This window comes from Trichosurus vulpecula, chromosome 6 (assembly GCF_011100635.1).
Source record: "Trichosurus vulpecula isolate mTriVul1 chromosome 6, mTriVul1.pri, whole genome shotgun sequence".
In the NCBI taxonomy this organism is placed as follows: Eukaryota; Metazoa; Chordata; class Mammalia; order Diprotodontia; family Phalangeridae; genus Trichosurus; species Trichosurus vulpecula.
In genome coordinates, this window is record NC_050578.1 from 205,392,296 (window position 1) to 205,415,951 (window position 23,656).

Genomic DNA, 23,656 nt, shown 5'->3' on the forward strand with positions numbered 1-23,656 from the left:
AGGGTGAATTTGATAATCAGTAAGAAGCCTTCCAGCTCTCAAAATCTGATTCCTATGATATAATTATTCACAGCTGGTAGAAGGTTCTGATGGAAGATGGGAACAGAATAACATTTTTGGATTGCTACATTATCACCTATTTATCCCTATTTTCTTTGTCCTCCCTGATCATGAATACTTGTGAGTTGCTTCAATTCAGCTCCTCGCTCTCAGAGGTAGTTAATCATTTTTTAATGCTGTACTTCTGGGCTGTTGAGCTGTATCCAATTTTGGAGTCTGACACTTTGGAAGGCCTTGCTGTGTTCCTCTCCACTGTGGAGGAAACAGTGGGATACCCTTAATCATCAGAACTCAGAAATTGCAAACAGCTCCAACAGCCCAAGAGTAACCATGCGGCTGGATCGAAAGACACAAGGAAATACTTAGAGAATAGGGCTTCATTTTGTTCTGTAAGGCATCAAAGATATTCTTTCCAACTTTGGATAAATGGAGAAGTGTTTGAAGGGAATTTTTTTTCCTTTAGGTATTATTTTTTCTTTAACGAGAAACTTACATTCACACTCAGATATACAGGCTAAATTCTGTTAGTTGGTTATTTAATCAATTATAGCTCCGCTGACTGGCACTTCTCAGCCTCTCTGGTACAATTGATAATTGTTCATAATGATGACCCTGAGGCGATTCAAGATTTTGAAATGCCTTCTCAATCATCAGAGAAAGATTCAATTACATTTGATGTCATTTGGTGCCAAGTATATTTTATTACATCCCAATTCTTTGAAAATTGGGTGTATGGTGTGGTGGCAAGCACACTGAGTCAGAAGACCTAGCTTCAAGTTTTTATTCTGCCACTTATTAGCTGGATTATCTTTTTAAAAATCACTCCAGGCCTTTAGGCCTCTGTTTTCTCATATGTAAAACTAGGGTCATCATCTCTGCCAACTGCAGTGGGTTCTTAGGATGGTCAAATAAAATATGTTAATAAATATGTCACGTATATAGAGTGCATTGTAAACTTTTATTTTTGCCTCTTATTAGCAAAAACTGCAAATAGAAGCTCTTGCAACTAGTATGTTTCTATTTCCAGATTTAAAGGATTTAGAATTAGATCTCCAAGGTCATCTAGCTCAGCTACCTCAATTTATATTCCTTTAAAATATTAAAATATTAAATAAGTAATGATAAACAATTTACTGAGATAATTATGTCAATTGTAATTAATAACTGCCCCGCTAATTATCTATGACATTCTACTTCTGAAACATAAAAAATTCATAGTGAACTGACTAGTTGAAGTAAAATAGTAACAATTTTTATTTCAGTATCACTTTCAGGCTTATAGAGCACGAACTTCCTAGCATTGTAACATAGGTAGAAAAGAAGCATTATTTGAATTTGTGACATGTAAACATTTTGAGAGATAGTTTCTGGCTAATTAATCACTACTGATCATGCTAACATATAATTAATAAAAGGGGTCAGTGACACTCTGGAATGCAAAAGACCCCTCATGGAACCCACTCATTGCTTATATGCCCTTGGAAAGGGTGTGTCAATGGACTCTGATTGGTTAACAATAAATAAGAATGAATATCATAATGAAAGGTGGAGCTGTTCTAAAGAGGGGCTGGGGTTTGACTTTGATTAAGTCATTTACTTCCAAATCACACCCAGCCTTGGATAATCTAGACAAAGTATCTACAACACCACCACCACCAGCACCACCACCACTCCCACCACCCCTCCCCAGACCTGCCTGAGGTGGAATGGGCTGGAATTCACCTTAGTTAAATTCTTTATAAAGTTTTCTAGTTGGGTGGAGCAGCAACTCCACCTAGATAAAATCATCTAGGTGGGGTAAATTTTGGGGGAAGGTCAGGGATCTCCCTAATAATTTCTTATTTAATAATCACTTCTCTCAAATTTTAAAGATACCATAGATAAGTAGAGATGATTATGCTGAGAAAGAGAGGGAGAAGGAAGGAGAGAGGGAGAGAGAGAGAGAGAGAGAGGGTGGGAGGAAATGAACAAACGGATACTTGAAAGAGTATCATCTGAGGTTAACAAGGAGAAATTTCCCTGACATAGGCATTTCTCTGTGTTTCTTCTGAGTATGGTAATAATCAAGAAAGCAACTAGGAAGATATTTGCATAAGCTTCCCCTGGGTATCCAGTGTCCTGTGGCAGTGCTTGGTACTATCCTTAAGGACAGAGGGTCAGTGTTCTAGTAAAGCTTGAATGTGTAATGAGAAGGATTTTTCAGATATATTCCTATATACAATTCTAATATGATACTTGTTCTAAAGATCCACCCACCACATGAAGGGTATACTTGAGAACCCAGCCAGAGTCTTTTGTTTTTATTTTTCAGATTTATATCTTTTTCAAACTCTAAGTTGTTTGATGAATTTCCTGCATATCCACATCAATGTGTTAAAAGAGTTCTCTCTTTTTATGATCACAATCATTCGTGTTTTTAATTGTCAGAATTTTGATCTTGACAGTATCCAATAGTTCTGTAGATGAGAATGAACATAGGTAGAAGAGGGAGGGAGGGAGAGAGGGAGAGAGGGAGGGAAAGAAGGAAGGAAGGAAGGAAGGAAAGAAGGAAGGAAGGAAGGAAGGAAGGAAGGAAGGAAGGAAGGAAGGAAGGAAGGAAGGAAGGAAGGAAGAAGGGAGGGAAGAAAGGAAGGAAGAAAGGAAGGGAGGAAGGAAGGAAGAAAGAAAGGAGGATAAATGTTATCATTGATGTGGATACACTAATAAAGATTTCAACCTGTGATGTATTTTTGTACCATTTTTTTTTCTGGGTTAGAAAAGAAAACTCTTTACTCCCTCAGCAGGAAGTAACTGGTTTGACAGAAGGACATGAACACTCATTCTTTGTTATTTGGCTTTCCTGTGTGACCTCGGGCAGATCCCATAAGCTCTCTGTGCTCCCAACAAATGGGAGCACTGACATGTGGGAACAATCTCTTCCCTTGCTGTATTCTGAGCTCTGTGGATAAGAGTTGGGTTGGAGACCCTCTGGGAATGCATTTTGTAAACTGAGATTTCAACACAGACTTCTCTGTTTGAACCAGGGCCACTTTCTCCTGTTTCTGGGGTATGCAGGGAGGAAGTTACAAAGGTAGGAGGGTAAGAGAGAGAGATCAGGATTGAGAAAGAAGAGAGAATTGTTCCAGGAAACCCAGCCTGCCAGTTTGCTGATTCCACTCTCAAAAAAGAGTGAAGTTTATAACACTTTTCTTATGTTTATAATCAATATATGATTTATCAAACTTTTAACTTATGGCAAGAGTCAGAATAGCTTATTTAGTCTTGGAGTCAGGAGAACCTGTGCCCGAGTATTACTTCTGACACATACTAAGTTATACAACTATGGACAAGTCACTTAAATTCTCTGTGACTCAGTTTCCTCATCTGTAAAATGAAGGGTAGGGGTGGAATGGATGGCTTCTCTAGCTCTAATCAATGATCCTGTCATTTTCTGAAACTCTCAGTGCCCCAGGCAACTGTCTGAGACTATAATTGCAGAAGAGTAACTGTATCATTGGAGACATCGTACTCTAACATGTTGCCTTCCCCTATCCTTATCCCTCCCTCCAAAAAAATATATCAATTATGTATATATATATATGTATATATATATATAGTGTACACGTGTGTATGTACATGTGTATATATAGCTACACTGTATATATATAATTATAGTATATTTACTATTAATACATATATGTATATGTATGTGCATACATACATATATGTATATATACATATAAACTTTTGTATCTGTGTGTGTATGTGTGTAAAATAGTAACAATGTGCTCTCTCCATAAGGCTGAGAATAGCATTCCAGGGTAAGATAAAATGAGAAAATATTACAGTGTGAGTGACAATAATCTCCCATACTTCAAGACACTGTGATTTAATAAACTATCAGCAATTTAACAAGAATAAATTAACAACAATTTAAACAATAACCAGAATTCCCTCCAGGCCTTCACGCATTTATAGAATCAGAGGATTTAGAATAAAAAGGGGTGACTTGACCGAAATCTTACAGAGAGTAAGTACAAGAACTGGAATTTTAATGGTGGAATTTGAATCCAGGTCCTCTGCCTCCAAAACTAATGGTTTTTGCGTATTACTCATTGCTTTGGGCAGCTAAGTAGTACAGTGGATACAGCGCTGGGCCTGAAGTTAACAAGACTTATATCCCTGAGTTCAATTCTGGCCTCAGACACTTAATAGCTGTGTGACCCTGGGGCAAGTCACTTCACCCTGTTTGCCTCAGTTTCCTCATCAGTAAAATGAACTGGAGAAGGAGATGGCAAACCACTCTATTATCTCTGCTAAGAAAACCCCCCAAAAGGTATCACGAAGAGTCAGACATGACTAAAATGACTAAGCAACAATAACTTTGCTGTTAAAAAAGAAAGACAGAAGGAAGTAAGGAAGGAAGGAAGGGAAAGAAAGAAAGAAAGAAAGGAAGGAAGGAAGGAAGGAAGGAAGGAAGGAAGGAAGGAAGGAAGGAAGGAAGGAAGGAAGGAAGGAAGGAAGGAAGGAAGGAAGGAAGGAAGGAAGGAAGGAAGGAAGGAAGGAAGGAAGGAAGGAAGGAAGGAGGAAGAAATTATTGTCTGTGGCTAATCTCATGACACACCTTTCATATTTAGCTATGATGGTTCTCCGAGGGTTCTAGTTAATTTCCAAACTCATCTTTTGCTGGCACAGGCTTTAAGAACATCCAGGTCAGGGGTGGGGAACCTGCGGCCTGGAGGCCACATATGGCCCTCTAGGTCCTCAAGTGTTGTCCTTCTACTGAATCCAAACTGTTTTGTTAAGTTTGGATTTAGTCAAACAGCTGCACTTAAGGATCTAGAGGGCCCCGTGTGACTTCAAGGCTGCAGGTTCCCCACACCTGATCCAGGTCAGAATAAGTTACCAGAGGCAAATTATGTGAAATATTAGGATAATGATCACATTAACAATTTTCTACATTTTAATGGATACTTTTTGGTCCAGGAATTTTTTTCTAAATGTCATCCGATTTTTATTCCCACAGCGATTTGTGTACTTATTAAGGTGGGTATTTTAATCCCCTTTTTGCTGATGAGGAGAATGAGGCAGAGACAGTCAAGTGATTTGCCTGAACCCAGTGACTGGCTAGAAACAGGGTGTCCTGATGCCCAGTTGAATCTGTCTAAGGAAGGGTTAATCAACCAGGAGTCTGTGAACTTGTATATATGTATGCATGTATATATATCTATATCTATATATATCTATATATATATATATATGTGTGTGTGTATGTATGTATATGTATACAAATACATGTAAATATAGACACACACATGCATGTATATGTATGTATATGCATACATGTGTGTACACATATATGTATATGTATATAAACTGTATTTCAATATAATTGGTTTCCTTTGTACTCGGTCAATGAGTATTAACCAATTACTGTGTTCCAGGCACCGTGCTAAGCACTAGAAATACAATTTGGTAATTGCCAGAAGGAAAAAGGTCTCTCTCGTATCTAATGGTGATGTTTCCTGGCCCCTATGTTTCTGTAACAAGAGAACTAACCCCAGTAGGAAACTCACAGTTCTATCCAAGAACTTTCACATCTTAGAAGTGTTACAGACTACAGTTTTGCTCTTCATAGAGTGACTAAGAAATGGCCTGTTCAAATATATGAAAGATAGTTTTATCTATAAGATCTCTAGGAGAATTTAAATCTAAGAAAAAGGTTTTCAGTGGGTCATTAACCCTCTCTGTATATAAGCAGTAAACTTCACAAGCTCATTAAATGTCAGAACCAAGAAGGAACTTATGACAAAGAAAATAGAATGTTGGAATTAGGAAGGAACTTTGGAAAAAGAATATAGAATGCCCAACCTAGAAGGGACCCTAGAACAGAGAATATAATGTCTGAGCTAAAAGGGATCTTGGATCATGGTATACAGTCTTAGAGCTGGAATGGACTTCAGAAACTAGAACATAACATTAAAGATATAAGGAGCCTTAGAGATGATCAAACCCAACCCTTTCATTTCACACATGAAGCCCAGATAAGTTAAGTGGTTTGCCCTACACAGGTTTAGTCCACACAAGTGGGCATAGCCAGGGTTCAAACTCAAGTCTTCTTGATTACAAATCCAGTTTATTTTTGAGCAAAATATTGATAGGACATGATTTATACATAAAACTTTATGGAGTTTTACCTTCAGGATCCCAAAATAACTGAAAATCTTTTCTTTAAAAAAAAAGCTATAAGGTCCTTCTAAATTCCCTTGATGGTTTTATTTTATTTTAAATTTATCAAGGAATGTTACTGAACAAATTGTTACTGTCAATCTTGCAACATCCATAGATAACTGGGAGTGACCTGGGGAAAATGATAGCTAACAAGGAATAGGTCCATCTAAACTTGCTTCCTTTCCTGAGCCTGGCCAGTCTTTCCCTTACAAGGTGGCATGGGCCTCTCATTTCATCCAACCAATCCCTAGAGGACCAAAGGCATTTGGGAGGGCACCAACCCATGTAGAAGTTGTTCAATTGAATCCCTTTATTCATGAGAAGAACATGTAATTCCTCTCCAAAATGAATGTCTGACTACTCTTAATTTTTCCCTTCTGAATAAGACATTGAGAAGGAAGCAACCCTATGGTATTGGATAAAACACTAGATCTGGAAACAGGAGTCCTTGATTTGGGTCCTGGTTCCCTCTTACTAATGATGTAAACCTGGGTAAGTCTCTTCAAGTCTCTGGGTGCCATTTTGCTTATTAGAAAAGAATGGTTCTAAAAAATGGTTCTCTTCTTCCTGACTCACATTGGTGAGGGTGAATGACAGGATGATTGCAAAGGCCTTTGTAATAGTAAAGAGTGCTATAAATAAGAGTTGATTTTCTCATTGCTGTTACACAAAGTCAGCCTCTAAAACTTCATCATTGTATCCAACTAACGAGGTGCAGTAGACAGAGTGCCAGGTTCTAAGTCATGAAGGCTTGAGTTCAAATCCCATTGAAGACATTTACTAACTTAGTGTCCCTGAATTCCCTGGGCCTCAAGTTTCATCTGTATAATGGGGGGGGGGGGGGTTGGACTCACTGGCCTCTAAGGTCCTTTACAACTCTCAGTTTATTATTCTATGAACTTTTAACAGTGGGCTCTCACAGTCAATGTAGATATAGCCTAGGCTCTGTTAAGTTCTTCCATACTGGAAAGGCTTTGAGGATGAGCCAAGCGACAGAGTATGTCTTTTATTTGAAGACCAGCCTAGCTAAGCATAGGGAGGCTCAGCAGCAGAAGACTTGGCCACCGAGGAATGGATTTTATTTAGCAACAGCAGCTCTTTAAACCATTTACTAAACTATGGAGAGATTTTAATCTGCTTTGGTGGAGGGGGCACCCATACCTGATGAAATTGCAGATCACTTAAGTATTGAAGTAGGTGTGTTATCATTATTATCAACTTCATGGATAGCATGGTAGAGTGATGAGGGCACTGGGGCTAAGGTCAAGAAACACTTGGGTTCAAACTGATATTTACTAGCTGTGTGATCATGGGCAAGTAACTGAAACTCTCTCCGCCTCAGTTTCACCATCTGCAAAATGGTGATAATACCTATAGTGTTTACCTCATAATCTTATTTGAGGTTGACAGGAGTTTGCTTTGCAACCTTCATAAGCCTATGCAAGTGTCAGCTATGGCTTTTTCTAGTCATCACCATGTTTAGTACGGCAGCATGATCTTACTCAAAAGTTACATCTTTTCTTTTACTTTCTTCTTCTCCAAGCCTGACTGCCATCTTCACCTCCACCTCCGATGGGCAGACAATCCATATGTGTCAGGCACTGTGCATACCAAGGACACAGCACCTGGTCTAATCATGGGAGCAGGTAAGTAACTGAAGGGTCCTTCCCTTCTTCCCCTCCTCCTCCTCCAGCACCTTTTTTTCTCCTCTCTCCCCCTCTCTCTCTCTCTCTCTCTCTCTCTCTCTCTCTCTCTCTCTTTCTCTCTCTCTCCCTCTCCCTGCCTCCCTTTCTCCCTCTCCCTCTTTCCTTCTCTCCCTCCAGCATGACTGGATTTTAGAACAAACTTCTCATAGTATTTGTCACCAGGATTAGCTGAGAGGTTCCCAGTCAGGGATTGCAATTGCCAGTGGAGAAATCTGGAGGCAGGGTATCAGCCAACAAATGAAAAGATTTCGGCATTAAGCTTGATTCACTTTGGTGCTTTTGGATGCCAGAATAAGGATTAATATCTGTCCCTCAGTGGTCAGGAAATAAGATTCTCTACTGCAAGTTCAATAAAAAAAAAAAGTGATGGAGATATCAGTAAGAAAGGAACAAGGCACAAAATATGCAAGGGGGAAAAGAAATGGAATGATAACAATTGCTCACATCGTTATGGCATTTCAAAGCTTCCAAATGCCATCCTCACAGTGACTCTGTAAGGCAGGTAATATGAACACAACGATCCCCACTTTACAGAGGAGGAAGCTTAAGTTCAGAGATGGCCGCTAGGTGGTGTACAGAATTAATTGCATTTGGTGTCAAAAAACCTTGAGCTCCGATTCTACTTCAGACACTTACTCCCTGTGTGACCCTGGGCAAGTCACTTAACCTCTGTTTGCCTCAGCCTTCTCACTTGTAAAATGGGAATGATAATATTACCTACCTCTCAGGGTTGTTGTGAGAATTGAGTCAAATAACATATAGCAAAACGTAAAGTGCTATACAAAAAAGCTATTGTTTTTATTTTTGTTATGAATAGTAATAAAAACCCACCCAGAGTCATGGCACTCAGAAGTGTCAGAGTTAGAATTTAAACTCAGATCTCCTGACCCCAAAGTCTAGCACTCTCCCCACTGCCAAATAATAATGAGAAGAAGAAGATATATGCAAAGCTCAGAATGAGATTTATTTTATATGCAACAGCTGAAAAAGTAAAATGGAAAGCCAAGAAGATATAGTCTCAGATAATCGCTGTGTGACTTTGTGTAAGTCTGAACACCTCCCTGGGATTCACTTTCGTTATCTGTAAAATTAGAAGTTTGGACTCTGATCTTTGAGGCCTCTTTCAGTCTCATATTCTATGTTTTGTCCTTTTCTCTGTTGAATCTCTACCCTTAGACCAGTTTAAATGGCGCTGCCTTGGAGCATACAGAACACTTGGTTCTGCATTACTTTAATGCACTCCTCAATGATATTGTTTATTATAGCTGTCTATGCATGTATCAGATCTGCCTCCTAGAATGTGACCTCCATGATGCCAGAGACTACCTTACCTCAATTTTCTGTCCCTTTTGGAACCTGGCAAATAGTACCCTCCATATAGTAGATGCTTAAGAAAAATTTGTCGAGTTTGATTAATTTGCTTTTAAATTCCCTTCCAGCTCAATTTTTTTTATGATTCTATGGTTGCTTATAATGCCTTGAGCTATTTCAGGAAACTGGAAATGTCAGACACCTTCTAAAAAACAATCCATAATTACCATGGTGACTTCCTTCTATTGCCAATTATTATAGAGCATGAATGTATCCAAAGTGCCTTTCATTTAAGGGATAGGCATTCCTCTACCTCCCCTATAAAGGCTCTGTACTCATCTTCCTGGTGGGGGACCTAAAATTCCCTTTCTTCTTGTATAGTCATGCCTCATAGAACATTGCTTCCGTGATGCTTGGTACAGTATCATTAATATAGTCCTTGTATGTAGAAGCCTAGAACTGGAAGTAACCTTAGGGATCATTTCATCAAAATCCATCAGGAAAGGCCTTTGTTTGTTTAGAGTTCAAAGAAATTCACACAGGTAGACATAGATGTTTAAATCTCAGAAGGTCCCTAGAACACAGACCATCAGAGCTTAGAATATTAGTAGAATGTCAGAGCTAGAAGGAGGGGTCTTAGAACATAGAATTTAGAATGTTGCAGCCAAAAAGGTCTTAGAATATAGAATGTTGCTCCTGGGGGGCAGAGCCAAGATGGCGTCTGGAAAGCAGGGACTTGCTTAAGCTCTCCCCCAAAAAACTCCAAACACCTGTAAAAAGGTCTCTAAACACATTCTAGAGCTGCAGAACCCACAAAATAGCAGAGGGAAATAGATCTCCAGCCCAGGAGAGCCTGGATAGTTGCCGGGAAGGGTCTATTGCATGGTGCTGAGAGCAGAGGGCAGCCTAGCATGGGCAGTACCAGGAGAGACCAGACCAGGAATCCAGAACAGGCCTTGGGGCCATGAAACAGTGATCTGTGGCAGTTACCAGACTTCTCAACCCACAAATGCCAAAGAGCAGGTTAGAAGGAAACTGCAGGATTGAGTTCAGAGTGGTCCAGCCACCAGCTCTGGGGGTGGAGGAGGTGGTGCAATGGTGGTGGTAGCAGCAGCAGGAAGCTCCTGAGGCTCCTTCCAGAACTCCAGCATCAGCTGCTTCCCAAGTCCCTGGCTCACATGGTAGGAGGAATCTAGCAGAGGATCAGAGAGGGAGTACAAGAAGTTCTTTGTGGGCAGAAAGGCAGATTCTCTTGCTGTGCCCTACTTGGATCTGTATCACAGTCCTGGTTGGTGGTTCTTGGGGTGGGGGAGCAGTGCTGGTGTGGCAGAGCCTGGGGTGATGGTGGAGTAGAAGTAGCTCTGAAAACAGCAGTGCTTGGACCCTAAAGCTTGGGACAAAGTACTCTCTACTCTAGAAGCAGTCATATCCTGACAAAAAGCTCAAGGGTCAAGTAGTTGGCTGGGAACATGAACAGGTAGCAAAAATGAACTCAGACTCAAACTCAGACTCAAACTCAAACTCTAGATTCCTTTTTTGGTGACAAAGAAGACCAAAACATACAGCCAGAAGAAGTGAACAAAGTCAAAAGCCTCCAAGAAAAATATGAATTGGGCTCAGGGCATGGAAGAGTTCAAAAAGGATTTAGAAAAGCAAGTAAGAGAAGTAGAGGAAAAATTGGGATGAGAAATGAGAGTGATGCAAAAAAAACCATGAAAAACAAGTCAACAACTTGCTAAAGGAGACCCAAAAAATACTGAAGGAAATAACACCTTAAAGAATAGACTAATGCAAATGGCAAAAAAAAAAAAAAAACTCCAAAAAGCCAATGAGGAGAAGAATGCCTTGAAAGGCAGTATTAGCCAAATAGAAAAGGAGGTCCAAAAGACCACTGAAGAAAATACCACCTTAAAAATTAGATTGGAGCAAGTGGAAGCTAGTGACTTTATGAGAAACCAAGATATTATAAAACAGAACCAAAGGAATGAAAAATTGGAAGACAATGCGAAATATCTCATTGGAAAAACCACTGACCTGGAGAACAGATCAAGGAGAGATAATTTCAAAATCACTGGACTACCTGAAAGCCATGATCAAAAAAAGAGGCTAGATATCATCTTTCAAGAAATTATCAAGGAAAACTGCACTGATATTCTAGAACCAGAGGGTAAAATAGAAATTGAAAGAATCCACAGATTGCCTCTTGAAAAAGATCCCAAAAGGAAAACTCCTAGGAATATTGTCACCAAATTCCAGAGTTTCCAAGTCAAGGAGAAAATACCGCAAGCAGCCAGAAAGAAACAATTTGAGTATTGTGGAAACACAATCAGGATAACAAAAGATCTAGCAGCTTCTACATTAAGATATGGAGCTTGGAATATATATGATATTCTGGAGGTCAAAGGAGCTAGGATTAAAACCAAGAATCACCTACCCAGCAAAACTGAGTATAATGCTCCAAGGCAAAATACGGATTTTCAATAAAATAGAGAACTTTCAAGGTTTCTCAATGAAAAGACCAGAGCTGAATAGAAAATTTGACTTTCAAACACAAGAATCAAGAGAAGCATGAAAAGGTAAACAAGAAAGAGAATTCATAAGGGGCTTACTAAAGTTGAACTGTTATGTTTACATTCCTACTTGGAAAGATGATGTGTGTAATTCATGAGATCTTTCTCAGTATTAGGGGAGTTGAAGGGAATATAGACAGAGGGCACAGGATGAGTTGAATATGAAGGGATGATATAAAAAAATGAAATAAATTTAAGGGGTTAGAGTGGAATATATTGAGAGAAGGAGAAAGGGAGAGATCGAATGGGGTAAGTTATCTCACATAAAAGTGGCAAGAAAAAGCAGTTCTGTTGGAAGGGAAGAGGGGGCAGGTGAGGGGGAATGAGTGAATCATACTCTCATCAGATCCAACTTGAGGAGGGAATAACCTACACACTCAGTTGGATATCTTAGTACACAGGAAAATAAGGGGAAGGAGATAAAAAAGAGGAGATGATAGAAGGGAGGGCAGATGGGGGAGGAGGTAACCAAAACCAAACACCTTTGAAAAGGGACAGGGTCAAGGGAGAAAATTGAATAAAGGGCAACAGGATAGGATGGAAGGAAATATAGTTAGCCTTTCACAACATGAGCATTGTGGAAGTGTTTTATATAATGATACATGTGTGATCTATGTTGAATTGCTTGCCTTTCTAGGGAGGTTGGGTGGGAAGGGAAGAGGGGAGAGAATTTGGAACTCAAAGTTTTAAAAGCAGATGCTTAAAAAATTTTTTAAAAGTTTTTTTGCATGCAAAAAAACAATAAAATGAAGTTGCAAAAAAAGAATATAGAATGCTGTAGCTGGGAGGAACTTTAGAAAATAGAGTGTCAGCGATAGAAGCATCTTTAATAATAAATAAATAATAATCATAGCTAGCATTTATATAATGCCTACTGTGTGCCACACACTGTGTTAAGCAAGCACTTTTCAAATATTGTCTAATTTGATCCCCACAGCAACCCTGGGAGATAGGGACTGTTATCATTTTTGCAGTTGAGGAAACTGGGGCAAACAGAAGTTAAGTGACATGCTCAGTCGCCCAGGACAGCTAAGTAGTACAGTGGATACAGCACCAGGCATGGAGTCAAGAAGACTCTAGTTCAAATCTGACCTCAGACACTAGTTACTCTGGGAGAGTCACTTAACCCTGTTTCCCTCAGTTTCCTCATCTGCAAGATGAACTGGAGAAGGAAACTACTCCAGTATTTTTGCCAAGAAAACTCCAAATGAGATCCTGAAGAGTTAAACATGACTTAAATAATTGAACCTCAACAACCACAGCTAAAGTCACACAGCTAATAAGTGAGGCTAAATTTCAAATTAGGTCTTCCTGACTCCAGGCACAACACCCTATCCCCTGGACCACCTAGCTACCCCATGGGGCATGGGACATAGAACATCCAAACTGAAAGGGAATTGAGGATCACAGGGTTGCAGATTTTAAGTTAGGAAACTTCAAGGTCATCTAGTTCCCCTCTCCCTTATCTTAGAGATGAAGAATCCCAGAAAAGAAAAGGAATTTTTTTTTCCAAGGGAACAAGTTGTCTGGTTTGCAGACCAGTGCCCTTCCTGTTATACCACAGTACATCAAGTCCCTCTTTAAAGACAAAGGAGAATGAGTCATTGGTTCGTCTATACTGGGGAATCGTGACAGCTCATGAACAAGGGGAATAGCAATAGAAATGTGGGTGAGTGAGAGTTTTAAACTCTTAGCAGTCATTCTTAAAGAGCCAAGGGACCTCATGACCTATCCAAATGATTTTATCTTCATATTTAAGGAAAGGATGCTTTGTAACCTCTTGGAAATAGAAGAGAGATGTGATAAAGTAAGGTCGTGTAATCCTGGCCTCAGATGTTGGCCACCCCACACATCACAACCTGGGAGTGGGTCACCTCCGTGGCCTAGGACATCTATGTATCACTAGGTCAGGGTCATGACGACGCCCCTCACCCACCTAACTTACAGCCACGGGGGAATTGCACTGATATAGAGAAAGATTATGATTCTAATGCTGTTCAAAAGATGGAATCTGCTGAATTCTATCTGTGAAATTGCCCATCTTTACCTGGCACCCAAGGCCCTCTCTGGTCTGAGGGCCTACTATTCCAGCTAGAAGAAATACTGTGATAGAGAGGAATGAATGCCTACCATGTGTTCCATATGAAGAAGTACAAAACCTAGTTCCTGTTCTCAAGGCAACAATATGATACGGTTTATAGCACACTGGCCTGTGATCTGGTGACTTGGGTTCAACTCTTGTGTCTGTTACTTTCTATTGGTATAACCATGATTGAGTCCATTTTAATCTTTGAGCCTCAGTTTCCTCAACCATAAAATGAGGGCAATGAGATTTGTAATACCCGCCTCACAGGAAATTGAGGCTTAGGAAAGTAATGGGGCTTGTCCAAAATCATACTTCCGAGTCAGAATTCAAACCCAAGACTTCTGATTTCTAATACCAATGTATTTCCTACCCTGAAACATGGCTGCCTTGAAGAATAAGCATTAGGTCTTATGTTGTATCTTCCACAGTATGCTTCACATAGTGGCATTCTATAATATCTGTTAATTGATCAGTTGGCATTGGCAATGACAATTGGCATTGGCATTGGTTAAAGGATAGGTCCTAGACTTGTAATTTCATTAGTATAGGGAACTGCTTAGTGAGGGAACTGTCTCCATCAAATCAAGCCAACAATTTTTCTGTAATTTTCATTTTTATAGAGTTGCATAGAGCACTGAAAAGTTAATCGACTTGCTCAGGATTATACAGCCAGTGTGTAAAGGAAGAATTTGAACCCAGGTCCCCCTAGCTTTTAGGTCAGCTCTCTATTCCATATACCAATGGCAACTTTTGAAGGCTAAAGCTCTTCTCAGAAGCTCTTCTCTGATTATGGGATCAGAGATTTAGAACTGAAAGGGACCTTGGAAACCATTTAGTCCAAACTTTTCTCATTTTACAGATGAGGAAACTGAGGCTCGGTGAGATTAAGTGACTTGCCTGATGTCGCACATGTAGTATTAGAGGTGAGATTTGGAGACTAGAGACTTTTCCCCTGTACCATTCAGCTTCCCATCTCAGCATCCTTAGACTCTGCTGGATCTGAAAATCGATTTAGGTTAATTAGAAGCTTTAGTCTTCTTAGGCAAAACCAGCTAATGAGCCATCTGTTAAAGACTTTTCATGTACCTGCCCTTTGGGGGTCCCTGTGATACATCAGTGAAAAGATCACAGGACCAGGAGTTCAAAGGCCTTGGTTATTAAAAATGGGTTCCAGCGCTGGTTCAGTCATTCACTACCTGTGTGACTTGCCCTCCATATCTTAAGTCTCATAGGCTCATAGATCTAGAATTGGAAGGCACCTCAAATGGCATCTAGTCCAACTCACTCATTTTGTAGGTGAAGAAACTGAGGCCCTGGGTGGTGGTGAGGGGATTCGTGACAACCAGGGTGACACAGACAAGAATTACCAGAGGTAGGATTCGCATCCAGAGCCTCTACTACTTACTAGCTGTGTGTGTGTGTGCCTGGGAAAGTCTTTTCTCCTCTCTGAGCCTTTATCTGTAACATAAAGTCTTGATGGCCTCTGACGTCCTTTCAAGCTATGAGTCAGTGACCCCATGAACCAGAGCCTCGAGCCAGTTGACATCCCAGAGAATCACTAAGGTCCTTGTTAGCTTGGTCTACCATTCCATGCTTCTGTTGTTTCTAGATAATCGTAATCCTATTTTATCATTTTATAAACTGGTGTTGTGAGTGATTTTAGGAAAGGAGAAAGAGTGAGATAAAGTCAAGCGAAGGAATCAGTAAATCTTTTCTTGGATCTGTAGAGTAGGAAGGGTTCTTTGAAACCATATAGCCTATCTCTAGGACAGGTGGCAAGGGGAGAATGGAAGGGGGAAAAAAGGAAAAAAAAAGAAATTTACATGATAACTTTATTACATATTTAAAAGGAATGGCAGTTTCATGTGCAATCATCTTTTTTTTTAAATTATAGTGTTATGAGGGGCAGCTGGGTGGCACAGTGAGTAGAGCACCAACCCTGGAGTCAGGAGGACCTGAGGTCAAATGTGGCCTCAGACACTTCACACACTTACTAGCTGTGTGACCTTGGGCAAGTCACTTAACCCCAATTGCCCTGCCTTCCCCCCTCCAAAAACCAAAAACAAAATTATACTGTTTTGGAAATGTTTTTTTTATTCCATAAATTTAAAATAATTTAAAGAAAAAAGAAGAAAAGAAATTATATAGGTCAAACCCTTCCTTTTAGAAATGAAGAAACTGAAGTTCAGAGAGAGACAGGAAGCCACTCAGTAAGCAATCAAAATACTTAGGAAAACGCTTTACAATTCATCAGCTAGCTGACGCATACATTAAGTACAACCACAGAGTATATTAAATATGACCACAGACCTCTGAATATTCCCACCTCTTTATACAAAGTGCTACATTTTAGACAGAACTCATTTTGCCTCAGGACTAAAAGATCCTGAATTTTAAGTAAGTTTTTTGAATGGTGAGCTAATGTGGAAACTACAAATAATCAGCCAAAACACCAAAGCAAGATTTGAATATTTCCATTACTTCAAACCCAGGTGTTTGAAATCATGAAAAGACCATTTCTGTCATCCCAAAGTGCAATAATAATCTTTGAGAATCATCACATAACTTGTGGAGGAATAAAAATCTTGTTAATCATGCTCAACTGAAAACTTTTGTTCTATATAGTCTGGCTACCCTCCTAGGATTCTGTCTTCACATTTACTTCTGCGACATTTTAACCTTTGCACAAAGCTGTATCTTTCTGTGAACAGAATCATGGAATATAGATCAATCGATGTGTAAATTTGTTTTATTTTCATAGCTCAACCTGTGAAGGGCTTTTCTTTGAAAATATTCAAAGGTAGGGGGCAGTCTGGTGTAGTGGACAGAACCTTGGGTCTGAGTCTGGAGGCTTGGGTTGTAGTCTCAGCTTTGCCACTGACTCCCTAGCCTGGGTTTTAAGACTTTCCAAAATCTAGCACCTACATATATATGTTGATGTTGTTCAATCATTACAGTCTTGTCTAACTCTTCGAGACCCCATTGGGGGTTTTCTTGGCAGAGATTTGCTATTTCATCCTCTAGCTAATTTTTATAGATAAGGAAACTGAGGCAAGCAGGGTGAAGTGACTTGCCCAGGGTCACACAGCTTGTGAGTCTTTCTGATTCCAGGCCTAGCACGCTATGTCGTGCGCCACCTAGTTGACTGCATAGTCAACCTTATCCCATGCTACTCCCCTTCAGAAACACCACATTCCAGCTAAACCAGACTACCAGTTAAGCCCTAAATTTAATTTTCCATCTGCTGCCTCCTCCATGGATTTCTCAAGCTTATCCCATATCTGGACTACTCTTCATTCTCATCTCTGCCTCAAAGAATCTTTGTCCTTTTTCAGCTCAGGTGTTCCTCCTTGAAGCCTTCCCTGATTTCCTGTCTTATTAATATTGGATCCCTCCTCAATTTTCCTAGTATTATACTTATTTGTGTCTGCTAAAACCTAGCACTCTAATATTAGTTTCCAAAGGACTGAAACTGTTTCTTTTTTTTTTTCTTTGCCATCCTAGATTTTTTTTATTCCCCTTTCAGTATATACAGTAGACCAAAGAGCAAATTCTCTTTTAAAGGCAACACAATCTTATTGTGAAAGCTAACCCTATGACTTCACATAGGGCCTTGCACATTTTGAAAAAGAGCTATGATTTCACTTATATAAGGATTTTCCAGTAATAGTCCTTCTTTCAATCAGTTGACACTATCTCTATAGTCTTTGAGAGTTGCCTGGGGTACTAAGAAGTTAAATGATTTGGCCAAGATCACCACCAGTGTGCATCAAAAACAGGTCTTGAACCCAGGTGTTCCTGATTCCAAAGCCAGCTGTCCAACCCAGTACCCCATACTGCCTTGCATACAGTAAGTGCTTAATGAATGTATGTTGACTTGAACTTGCTTATGACTGCATATGTATAATCTACATCAAATTGCTTGCCTTCTCAAGGAGAGGGAAGAGAGGGAGGGAGAGAATTTGGAACTCAAAATTTTAAAAAACAAATGTTAAAAATTTTTATTTACATGTAATTAGGAAAAAGAAAAAGAAAATCATAGAAAAAAATAAAGAAAGAGTCAGCATGAAAAAAAAGAACTTGGTCCAAGACCTTTTGGGAAGTAAATTAATCACTCCAGGCTTCAGTTTAGTTTTGTGTAAAATGAGGGGTTTGGACAAGAGGATAATAATAGTTTACACTTATGGAATACCTTATAGTTCATGTAAATAATCTCTGAGGTAGATAAAGGATTATTATCACCTCCATTTTGCCGATGAAGAAACAGAGGCTAGTCAAGGTTAAGGTACTTGCTCAAGATCACTCAGAAATATTCAGTGAAGTGACAGAAAAAGGATGTGACACCAAGTCTTCTAACTCCAGGTCCTCTGTTCTTGACACACTACTCTGGTTCCATTGGTTTTTAGCCTCCAGGCTCTCCCAGTTTTGGTCCCAGATCTCACACTGCTTCTCAGTGTGGATCTCTGGTTGGAGATAATTTTCATTCAGAGCCTGGCCTCCTTCTGGCCTGGTGAATCAAGCACAGAGTGCCCAGCACCCACATGCATACATCTAGGTTGTTAATTAAGACTACCTTGAACGCTCTGGTTGCATGCAAAGTGGTTCAATCGGCACTTAACATTCTGAGGGTCAGCCTGTGCTGGTTTTGTATTACAAGGTCCGCTCCTCTGCAGTGTGGGGAGATTGTTTGTTATGATTACTGTGGTGTAAGATGCAGGGATGCTGGCTTCAGTGATTGCAGAGAAAGCCTTTCCCCAGTAAAGGGCATGTGGTTTTTGTCCCTTGTGCTTCCTCAATTTAACCTGGCTTATTCAATTATGGGTTGATAGAGCCCACCCTCCCCCACAGGACTGAGGCCTCCAAGGATGAGTATAGAGACACCTCCTCCACTTTTAAAATAATCTCTTTAAAGTTCTCCACTGTCTCCCCACCCCCCTCACTTGGCAAGGCCAAGGCAAGGTCTAGGTTGCAAAAATGAGACTGAACCCAACCCAGCCCAGAAGGCCAACAGATTTGGCAGGATTGGGAAGGGAATTGGGAATGAGTTCCAGAGGCACGGGGGGAAATCCTATCTTGAGCCCCCAGTGCAGGAAATTACCCCTATCACCTGGTTTTCATTTGGGACCATAAATATACTGCGGTCAGTCTGTTTGAAATCAGCCAAAACGTCCTTCCCAGTGAGACAAGGTTTGGGGGTTTCCAGTAAGAATATGAGTAAGTGACTTCCTCCCAAAATGCCTTTTTCATATCAGAAGAACAGATATGTGTAAATGAAGAAGCCTGAGATTTCTTGCTCCTCCCTCTTCCTTATGAAGGTTTATGGATTCTGAATCCTTAACATGTTGGCTTAATCTCACACAAGTTTATAACAATAATGATGTGATAATGATGATAACAACTAGCATTTGGCACTTTAAAATTTACCGAGTACTTACAAATATCTCATTTTTACCCTCACAACAACCAATGGGAAGTAGGTACCTTTACTATTTAATTCATACTTTACAGAAGAAGAAACATGGACTGACAGATACTAGGTGATGTCCCTGGGGTCACATCTCTGACCAATTTGTCTAAGCCAGGATTTGAACTTAAATTTGAACTTGGATACTTCAGAATAAAATGTAAATCCTTTGAGGAAAAGGATTGTTCTGTTACTTTTTCATTTCTATTTAATCTCTACCACCCTAGCCCAATTGTTCAATTCCACGGACCTGTGCCCCGGTGACTGTTCGTCTTGGTACTACAAATTACAACCCTTCTATGCCTTGTTATGTATCCTGCATAACCCTTTGTGCCTTTCCATACATCCTCCATTGCTAATTCCTTGTGTGGCACATCAAGAACTGAGGTGGTAGAGTACAAAGACAGTGATTTCAATATGGTTATTGAAAACATCACTATAAATATTATGGCAAGTATTTTTTTTCCATTTCACATCTACTTGTCCTAATTCCACTTCAATCTGCAAATGCTTTTGGGTTCATCTCTGCTCAGCCAGTCATCACACCAGGATCTCCATCGGCTTACTTTTCCCTCCTCTGCTTTTGCTCTTCATTCAGGTTCAGCTGCTCATAATCTTGATCCTTTCTTCTAATTTAATATTGTTTGGATCTTTGCTCTAACCAATCCAAGACCTAACTTCATGAAGATTCTTAAATCCCTGCTCCCTTAATAACCTCTGAATTCTGTGTGTTCAAATATCCTCATTTTTCCCCATGAAATTCATTATGGGTCTATTCTTAAATAAGGTAGTTATGGTATATGTGCAGGCTGGAAGCTTCTGGGTTGTTTATTTATCTTTGGTTTCTTTCATTTGTTGATCCCAAAATATTTTGAGATACTTTTTATCTAACATTATTATTTGTCCTCTTGCATTTACTTCCTCCTTCCAAGCTCCCCTTTCTACATTTATATAGCACCTACTATGTGTCAGGCACCGTGCTAAGCACTTTACAGATAGCATCTCATTTGATCCTCACAACAACCCTGTGAAGTAGGTGCTGTTATGGAAACTGAGGCCAAGAGAGGATGAATGACTTACACAGCTAGTACATGTCTGAAGCTGGATTTGAACTCAGGTTTTCCCAATTCCAAGCCCAGAGTTCAGCTGTCTCCCATTTCCTACCACCTGCTTTCCTTTTGGACTTCTTTTGCCTTTTCCCTCATGCCTGTATGGCAAGTCTATCTCCAATTGCCCTGATTACTCTCTGGCCACTGGACCCACATGGCTCCGGAGGAGAAAGTGAGGCTGGTGACATTGCCCTGTTCTGCCTCACTTAAATCCAATTTGCTTGCAAGTCGTGACATCATCTTCCTGATATTAGGGTCCTCTTCAAGAAGGAACGAAGGACAAGCCACATGCCTCTATGGGTACCTTCTCCGTCCTCCCACCCCCCATCTTTTCAGCTTCCTTTTTTGTATTGTCTTCCCCTATTAGATCATAACTTCTCTGAGGGCAGGGACTGTATTTTTTTAATTTGTATTTGTATCTGCAACACTTAGCACAGTGCCTGGAACATAGTAAGCACTTAATAAATGTTTATTGACTAACCAACTGATTATTGCCCTCCCTAAAACCTGCCTTCGCACTGAGGCCACCAAATATTAGGGTATATTCCTTATAGCTTCTAGACTGTTGGTATGCAAATTTTTCATTGACTTTCTCTACTTTGACATCTTCAGTTTCATTTATTGGTACATCATGGTGTTCTAGTCACTTGTGATCATTGTGGCTGCTTATAAAATAAGATGACCAAGTGTCCCACAAAATGAAATTTCTTATTACATTTAGACTGAGAAATCAGTTTCTCTTTCTTCCTCTCTAAAGAACCATCCCTTGATTTACCTGCAATCACTCTTTGGTTTCTGGCTTTACCTAGAGTGAGAATATGGATGGAGTTCAATAACTCAAATAAGTTATCAAATTGCTGGCCATCAAACAAGGCTTATCCATTCAGAGTGCCAAGAGTAAAATAAATGTGTTGACAGTTTGGGGGCAATGTGATTCCTAAAACTGACTGCCCCTCTCCTGTCACGGCTCTTTTTTCTCTTGCTTTCAGGGATCTGCACAATGAGTTCTTATCATATTGATTTAATTCCTCTTAAAGGTATTACATTTATAATAATAATGATTGTACATAATAGATAATAATAGAGAAACTGCATGGTATGGTGGATAACTGGCTAATTCCAGGAAAATTGCTTAACTTTTCAGTGCCCCAGGCAATTCTAGGAAACTATAAGTTGGGGGAAAATAAAGGTGCTGATCTTGCATTGGTAGAAAAAATTCCTAACCAACAGCTCCATACACAGATGAAATTACAGGTCTGGTCAAAATAATAACAGTAATCATGCCTATTTATATCCTGCTTTAAGATTACAAATCACTTTACATATATTATCTTATTTGAGCCTCATAACAGCCTCACCTATGAAATAATGAATAGGAACCAGATTTATGTGATTTCATAATTATAGGGAACTCCCACATGAGAAAACTCCATCTACCAATTGAAGTTGGCGCCTTCTCTGATGTTTAGAGTCTTAGAATGTTGTGTGGAATACTGAGAGTGCCTTGTCCAAAGTGATGAGGCATCGTGTGGCCGAGGCAAGTTTTAACTAGCTCTGTCTAACTATCTAACCAATATTCTAGGATAGCAATCATTACACCCATTTCACAGATGAGAAAACTATGGCTCATAGGAATAAAGCAGCGTATCCAAGATTACACAGATAACAAATGGGAAAAACCAGATAGTGAAGCCAGGTGTCCTGACTTCTGGGGCACTTTTCTTTCCTCTACCCCAATCTGCTATTATGTTGAATTACTGGATTAGAAAGACTGTGCTCTTTTCTTATCGATCATAGGGGATGAATGGTTGTTCATAGATGGAATTTCATATGAATGCAGTTTATATATGAAATCTTCTGGGAAACACAGATTTCCTGACACCCTGTTCCTAATTCCTATTGGGGAAAGATCAGAAACATCCCCACTCCCACTCTGTGTCATAACTAGTCAGCATACCAGTGCCGCTCTCCCTCTGGATGCATCTCTATGAAGAGGAGTCACACGATCATGATAACCCTTCCTCTTCTGCTACTTTACTGGAGGTGGGAGGGAGGAATAGGAGATTTCCCCTCTCTTTGCATTCCAGTGGAAAGAAGTAGATGCCTCCTGGGTATAATCCTTCACCCTTTCCTTTCTTTTCTGCTGTTTAGGTTACAGCTCTTCTGCTGTTCCTTGGGGAATGGTTTTCTTGCCATCACACCTGCCATCCTTCTTTTCTTCCCACCTCAGTGAACCCTAGCCCTTATGGCCATGTAAAATGCCAAGCCCCCAGACCATTGCTGTCTCTTCCTCATCGGTGACAGGGACTCTCTATCTCCCGAGGCAGCCTCAGCCAGTTCTTAGACAGCTCCCAGGGTTAGGAAGTTCTTCTCTATATTGATAAAATTGAACTGTCTCTAACTTCCAGCAAGGGCCTACCTCTTTCCTCTGAGTCCAGACTGAAAAAAATGTCAAATCCCTCTTCTCCATTACAATTCTTCAGATATTTGAAGACAGTTATCAGGCCTCCTGCCAAGACAATCCTCATGCAACAGAGCTTTCTAACCTTTTACCATTCAGCTTACTTTTCTCTAGACCAGAGTTTCTTAACTTGGGATCCCCAGACCCCCAAGAGGGTCCATGGATAGATTTCAGAGGCTCCATGAACTTTGAGGAAAAAAAAAACATATCTTTATTTTCACTGACGTTTGGTTTTCCTTGTAATTCTAGGTAGTTTATCTTATGCATTTTAAAACATTATTCTAAAAAGGGGTCCAAAGGCTTTTCTCAACTGCCAGAGGAGAAAGGTTAGGAATCCCTGCTGTAGACAAAATTAATTTTGTTGGTTTCCCTCATGCTCTTTACCCATCTGTCAATTAATTACTGAGAATTTATGGAAGAAAAATTTAAAGTGTTATTCTCCTTTCCCAGTTTATTAGCACTTTAAAGCGGCAGGGGCAAGCTGAAAGACTGAAAATCTCATGAGCTGAAAAGAATCCAGGCACCATGACAGGCAATCAAGGAGCGATTTTTGAGCCCAGTCGAATTAAATCATACCATGTAGGTCCTCATCTTCTCTACCAGTTCTTAAGGCACACTCAGAGCATAGAGGGTAGGCTATTTTGTTTTTTAGAGCATTGAACTGAAGACCAGGTTGGAA

The 23,656-nt window shown here is 39.9% G+C and overlaps 1 protein-coding gene across 1 annotated transcript in view; it reads left to right on the plus strand.

Moving 5' to 3' along the window:
• Positions 1-23,656, plus strand: part of SORCS2 (sortilin related VPS10 domain containing receptor 2) — a 265,638-nt gene that overhangs the window by 109,456 nt on the left and 132,526 nt on the right. Inside the window, exon 9 of the mRNA XM_036765080.1 lies at positions 7,814-7,916. Coding sequence (XP_036620975.1) covers positions 7,814-7,916 — 103 coding nt within the window. The remainder of the gene's footprint in view (positions 1-7,813; positions 7,917-23,656) is intronic.